The sequence below is a fragment of the Microcaecilia unicolor genome, chromosome 12, assembly GCF_901765095.1.
Source record: "Microcaecilia unicolor chromosome 12, aMicUni1.1, whole genome shotgun sequence".
Lineage (NCBI taxonomy): Eukaryota > Metazoa > Chordata > Amphibia > Gymnophiona > Siphonopidae > Microcaecilia > Microcaecilia unicolor.
Window position 1 is genome coordinate 36,432,069 of NC_044042.1, and position 7,132 is coordinate 36,439,200.

General features: G+C 44.0%; 1 protein-coding gene across 2 annotated transcripts; it reads left to right on the forward strand.

Moving 5' to 3' along the window:
* The first annotated feature begins 227 nt into the window (after positions 1 to 227).
* LOC115481696 lies at positions 228 to 6,021 on the forward strand. Of its 2 annotated transcripts, none has more exons than XM_030221021.1 (2): positions 228 to 358; positions 5,064 to 6,021. In XM_030221021.1, exon 2 carries the CDS (start codon positions 5,075 to 5,077, stop codon positions 5,711 to 5,713), a length of 639 nt encoding a protein of 212 aa, XP_030076881.1. In that variant the 5' UTR covers positions 228 to 358; positions 5,064 to 5,074; the 3' UTR covers positions 5,714 to 6,021. The 2 variants fall into 2 exon arrangements, with proteins under 2 accessions (XP_030076881.1, XP_030076880.1); XM_030221020.1 differs by having other exon boundaries at positions 231 to 365.
* Positions 6,022 to 7,132: the final 1,111 nt, after the last annotated feature.

A 7,132-nucleotide genomic window follows, 5' to 3' on the forward strand; every position in this document is an offset into this window, starting at 1 on the left:
GAGGATTATCTAATTATTTACAGGCGCTCCCCCCAAAATCTGCTGCCTCCTTCCAGAGACGGGTCATTCATGTGCTGACAGGTTTTGCAGGCGCGCTCGCCTTGAACTTATGTTGACAGGAAACATAACGACAGAGCAGGGATTTCCAGGCACAATGTCCTTTGCAATGCAACAAACGTGGAGAAATCTCCCTGGCTGATCACGGGACCTGGCGGCGGCTGCTGTTGCTTCATTCCGGGAAGTCCAAATTCAAATAGAACGAAAGTGAAAGCAGAGCGAGTGACTCCTAGTCCTAACTCGGACAGAAGTTTCACTACACCCCAGCCCAGATCTCCAGAATTTCAGAGAAAGAACCAAGGTTTTTGGTAAGATATCGAGTTTTTGTGATAAGAGCAGCAGTGACAGGAGGCTATGTAGTATGAGAGGGGTCGTTGCTTCGCGGGCCTTTTTAGGTCCCTTGTTTGCTACAGGTCATGAATGCTCTGTCGATAAATTGCATTCCAGGTTAAAGAGCGAGGAGACAAAGTAGGTATTTATTTAACTAAAATGTTTCTGTCCCGCACTATCTACAGTTTAAGGCAGGGCACGAGCAAGTTAAGCAACATATATAAGTAAGTTTAGGTCAGCACAGTAACAAAAGGGAAATGGGACTTGATATACCACTTTTCCCAACTACATTCAAAGTGGTTTACATATATTCAGGTACTTATTTTGTACCAGGGGCAATGGAGGGTTAAGTGACTTGCCCAGAGTCACAAGGAGCTGCAGTGGGAATTGAACTTAGTTCCAGGGTTGCCAGGTGGAAAAATTTTTTCCCACCCAATCGAGCCCAAATCCAGCCCAAAACCCGCCCAAATTCAAACCCCGCCCCTGACACCCCCACCCCCGCGTCATCATCCCCGCTGTCATCAACCCCGCCTCCCCCGTCACCGGCCCCGCCCAAAACATCATGAACCCCGCCCAAAACGTCACTAACCCCGCCCCCCGCGGCCGAAAAAAAACGCTTTTAAAACCGCCCAAACAACCTAAAAGGAGCCCAAAAAACCGCAACCCGCCGCGGGCAAAAATTGCCCGCGGCGGGTCGCGGAAAACCGCCCAATTGGGCGGTAAAACCGCCCACCTGGCAACACTGCTTAGTTCCCCAGGATCAAAGTCCACTGCACTAACCACTAGGCTACTCCTCCACTAGCAACATACCATATAGAAGCCTGCCCTTGCAGATCAGCAATGAGGCCACACAGGCTTCTGTTTCTTTAAGTCGGACGTCAGACTCACAGAAACAGAAGCCTGCATGGCTGCATTGCTGATGCTTTTACATGGCATGTTGCTAGTGGAATAGCAACACTTCATGTAGAATCTCAAATAGTAGCAACAGAATCTCAATAGTAGCAACAATCCATCTAGAATCTCCAATAGTAGCAACATTCCATCTAGAATCTCCAATAGTAGCAACAGAATCTCAATAGTAGCAACAATCCATCTAGAATCTCCAATAGTAGCAACATTCCATGTAGAATCTCAAATAGGGAAAGGGAAATGGGACTTGATATACCACCTTTCTGAGGTTTTTGCAACTACATTCAAAGTGGTTTACATATATTCAGGTACTTATTTTGTACCAGGGGCAATGGAGGGTTAAGTGACTTGCCCAGTCACAAGGAGCTGCAGTGGGAATCGAACTCAGTTCCCCAGGATCAAAGATCCACTGCATTAACCACTAGGCTACTCCTACAATCTTATACAAATCTTTCCTTCTCTCAGTAACATAAAATTAAGTTTCCAGCTTCATAAATGTAGTCTTCCATTACTAATATAATACGCATACTCAGTGTTTGTTCTTCCATCAATAAAATGCATATATTAGTCTAGTTTTAGTTTACAGGGGTGTAGCCAGACCTCGACAGGAAGGGGGGGCAGAGCCTACGGTGGGGGGGGGGGGGGGGTACATTTTAGCCCGCCTCCTCGTTGCCACCCTTCCGCCACCACTTCTGCCCCCCTGCCACCACCGCTGCTTCCTCCACCGCCGTTGGAATGTACCTTGGCTGACGAGGGTCCCCAACCCCCACCAGCTAAAGTGTTTGTTCCGCGCCGGTCTTACATTACCTGGTGCCCTGTCCTGTTTTCAGCGCCATGCATGCTCAGTTTCATTAAAACAAGCGTGCACGGCGCTGAAAACAGTACAGGGCACCAGGCAATGTAAGACCAGCGCGGGACAAATGCCTTAGCTGGTGAGGGTTAGGGAACCCCCACCAGCCAAACCAGGGGCCCCAGAGCCAATTTGGGAGGGCCCAGGCCCCCGTGGCCCCCCCGTAGCTATGCCACTGAGTTTCCCTACATCTGCTTAAATCGAGACGCCAATTTATTATCCTGAACTCTGCATTTGGATGTGTGTTTCATTTATTTAGCACCACGCATCCAGACCAGGGGTGGACAACCATGACTCTTGTGAGCCACAACCCAGTCAGGTTTTCAAGATCTATTTGCATACAATGGAAACAGTACCTACAAATCAATCTCTTGCATATTCAGTGTGGAAATCTTGAAAACCTAACTGGGTTGTGGCCCTGGAGGACTGTAGTTGCCCATCCCTGATCCAGACAGAATTTCAACACACTTCATTACTACTTATCATTTCTACAGGACTACTAGATGTACATAGCATGTACCCAAACACATGAAACAATTCCTGCTCAGCTACATACAACCTAGTCAAGACACATTGAATAAGAGAGCGACACAGCCACATAGTTGCACATTTCAAGGGTCTAGATTGCCTAACAGCTTCCAAAAGAATGAAAGAAGAATGAACAATGTAAAACACTAAGATCCAAGGAGCTATAGTAACTCATCCTCGGTCAGATAGGGTCAAAGACAGAGAAGAACTGGTACTTATGAAATTCCTAATTCAGTGATTATCCTATTAGCTACCAGACTGCACCCCCTCCCACAACCGACCCTGGTGAAACACCAAATAATCCAATATTCTGATGTAGCTAAAGTGTTCTTGTCCTGGCTATTTTACTAGTTTTTCCATAATAAGAAGAATTTTGGACTTTCTAGAAATGTGGTATGAAAAAAATAAAATAACATGGATAGTTTGAGATGACACAGCCATCAATTTACTTTCTCATGCTCAGCTGGCTGTGAATCTTAATTCAGCAGTAACAGAATAAGTCCAAAGTGGGAAAACATGTTACCAGATGAGGCCCTATCAGTGTAACATTGAGAGTAACACGCTCTTTAGGGTATTTTCTTCCAGGTGAGACTTCGTACCAAAGTCCTGAATGTTCTGCAGGCATTAAAGATCACATGGCCACATTTCTTTTGGTGTCTTAGCTAAGTTCCTATTTATTAACACGGGGAATAGTAGAAGTTAAGGACCAATTCATCCATGCAGTCTGCCATCTTGTTTTCACCTAGCCTGTTGTAGCTGATGACATCTACTCTTTTCCAACTCAGATTTCAGTCCTCTATCCTTCCTGTGTAGATGAAGATATAAATTCCCAAATTAATCCAACACTTGGGCACCCTTTCTTATTTCTTTTACCCAACTTCTCAACTCTGTTCCTACCATCTGTCTCCTGCGTTCCTAAACTATATCACTTTGAGAATGTTCTTCCACTCCCTCCACTAGTACACTGTTCAAGGCATCCACCACCTTCTCCAGAAAAGTAGTATTTCTTCTGAGCCTGCCACCTTCCAACTTCATACACAGCTGCATGTGTAATATGTAGATCACCCACTTTGCCAAAGCAACACCTCTTCTGTAGGCTGTACATTGGTTGCCAATAAAAGGAACAATATCATTTAAATTATGCGTGCTCCTTCACCAAATTCTATATGGCTTGGCTTCATCCTACAAGTACAATCTCATCAAATTACCATTACCCAATTCCATTATGTCATCCAGAGAATATCTTATCTTACATTTTCCTAACTGTAAAAATGTGAGTTACAAATCAATCCATAATGCCAGTTTCTCATAGCAAGGAACCAAAATTTGGAACTCTGTTCCCAAAGTAATAAAATATACAGATAATTACCTGTCATTCAGAAGCCTTCTGAAAACATATTTCTTTAGATCAGCCTTTCATGACAACAGTCAAATTTAAAATGAACAGTGATCTCTACCAAATCATACCCTCCTACAACATTATTTTGGTTCCAGATTAACTGAAGCCTGATCAACTCAACCTAACGCCATCATTAGTATATCTTTTCTATCATTTTACTTCCAAGAGGTACCCTATTCTAAAGATAATTAATCTCTCTTCATGTAATAGAAATTCATACTTAGCTTCTGTAGTGGTTCACATGATGTATCTTAATTTCTGTTAACTTTCTAAAATGTATTTCTCAGTAATGTTTGTTATGTCAGCCATATTGAACCAGAATATACTCTGGCTAATGCTGGATATAAATGTCGTAAATAAATAAAATCAAACTACTAATCCAAAAGCCAGTTTGAAAATGAGCAGTTTATCTTACAGTCCTGGTCTGAGAATATATACTAAATCAAAGTGGACCTCAGAGCCTCCTAGTGAGATAATTCTATACAGAATTTGTGCTCCTGTCTAAATAGGTACTTCTCAACTACAGTAGGGGTAAGTTGAGAAGCACCAATTTGGGAGCATGAATTCTGTATAGAATTATCTCTCTAGGAGGCTTTGAGGTCCACTTTGATTTAGTATATATTCTCACACCAGGACTGTAAGATAAACTGCTCATTTGCAAACTGGCTTTTGGATTAGTAGTTTGATATATTTCCAGTTTGTCTCCCTTTTGGTATATTTATTTATTTTAATAAATACTATGACCATGACTTGTTTTTTCATGTTTTTTTTCTATTGACCCCCCACCCCCCATGATACTTTATTGTGACTTGCTATCTTCTGCTGAATTACTATGCTAATAAATTGGAACATAGTTATGCAATCTATCAAAACGTTTCTATACAGTGAGCCCAGTTGGGTTCTAATTAACCTCTGTTGTAATTGAAAATGCTGGGACAAAACGCTCCCGGGTATTTATTTATCATGTCTCATTTTTGATGTTCCTTGTAGTAGGTGGTGAAATGGAGCTCAGATTTTCTGGATGGCAAACAGTTTTCGATGACACCAAGAGGTTGAAATCCGGTCAAGAGCCAAAGAGAGGCCATGGATACAAAATGTTTCATGGCACCCATAAAAGCAATGCTAAAACCATCATCGCCGGTGGCTTCCGACCATCTAGCGGTGGCACTTTAGGACCAGGCGTGTATTGCAGCAGAGATAAGAATAAAGCCATGGGGTACCCTGCTGCCTGCAGTGATATTGACAGAGTTGTGTTCATCCTGAAAGTTAGGGTTGGAAAAGTCAAAAAGATTGATGGTGCTGGTCTTGCCCTCCAAATAACCTGGCACCAAAGTGGCTATGACACAGCCTGGTTGCCTCCTGTTGGTGGTCGAATGGAAGAAGATTGTGTTTGGGATCCCAAAAGAATCACTGTAGTGGGACTTGCCCACTGCTCTGATTCTCAAGCCAAGACTGAACTGGGAAAATTAATTAAACAGCAGAACAAGTTACATCCAAGAGAGAAGAACAAGAACAGCAAAGGAAGCTGCAAGATTTGTGGGAAGGAGAACAAAGGGCACCATATCATCATAAGCTGCTGGCAATGCAAGAAGAAAGTTTGCCCATTCCTGGATAAGCATGTGTGTAAGAAAAGGCAGTAACGGGCTCCACAAGGGTCACCCAGGGCCCCAGCTTCAAATGAGAGGAAAACTGAGAGAATTGATTTCGGTGCAAAACTGAAGAAAACTTTTGAAACTTTGGGGGGTAATTCTATAACAGGAGCAGGGTCACCGAGAGCTGGTGCAGGGCCACTGCTGCTGGGCCCCTCCCAGGACCACCTCTGCCACCTCCCGGACTGCCACGTAGCCAGACCACAAAAATTGGGGCCGGAGCCCAAAGTGTGTGTGTGGGGAGGGGGGGGGGGGTACATTTTGCCCCACCTCCCTGCCCTCCCCAACGCCATATACCTTGGCTGGCGGGGGTCCCAAGCCCACCAGCAGAAGCCTTCCTCCAGCGCTGTTCTCCTACGCATTGCCTGCCCTGTGGCTGCTTTTCCCCTCATGTCATGCATCTAGTCCTATGTGAGCATCCATGTATTTTATACACAGCTCCACATCTGCGCCACTCAAAGCAACTGCATAGGAGCACTTACTGGCACGTGTGAAAGAACACTTGTAAATTCTCTATAGATCGCCTAAAGTTAGGCGCGGGGATGATGCATGTTAAGTGCAAATTCTATAACTGTAATTGCAAGTGCAATTGTCCATATAGAATACTAGCAAAAGTCCTCACTTACACTCCTAACTAGTTATAAGCACTTAGGCTAGCTCAGCGGTTCCCAAAACTGTGCACAGCGGTGAACTCTCAGGGGTGCCATGGCAAATCCTGACCTCCCTCCTGCCGCCCACAATCCAGCATCAAATATAGAGTTTTCAAGTGTGCCGATTCCGGCTAAAGTCACTGAAATTAAGCTGGGCTGTGGTCACAGCCTATATATACTGAATTCTCCCTGGTTCCCTTTTCAAAAATGTTATACAGGGTTGTGTAATTCACTAGATAACTGATACTTTCACATTTTGGGACTGACTGTATTTGATTTTTACATGTTTAACTGTAGGCAGTGAAGTGCGTAAAATGCTAATATTCTATAACCCACATGCCCCTCTCAGGTTCATGCCTCCTTGGATTTTGAGCAAGCAATTTATGGAATACCAACTAATGGCATTTGAACATACAACTGATAATTAGTGCCAATTAGAGCCAAAACTTGGCCATTAATACAAATTAGCAGCTAATTAAGCTATTAAGTTATGGTTCAATTCCCATTATTTTATAATTTGCATACACACCATCGCACGCTAACCGCCAGATTCTATACATGGTGCCTTAGTTAGATACTACTTCCGCACCAGGTTTTCGGCATGAAAAAGTGTTCTAATGGATGCAAGGCGCCAAAACAGGACAGAAAAGGCAGATCCGTACGAAACAGTGAAATAGATAGGGGGGCCTGGGCCCCAAATTGGCTGTGGAGCCCCGGTTTGGCTGGTGGAGGTCCCCAACCCCCTCCAGCTGAAGCGTTT

Coding starts and splice junctions, on each gene's coding strand:
- LOC115481696 (XM_030221021.1), top strand. CDS start 5,075: ATGGAGCTCAGATTTTCTGGATGGCAAACAGTTTTCGATGACACCAAG.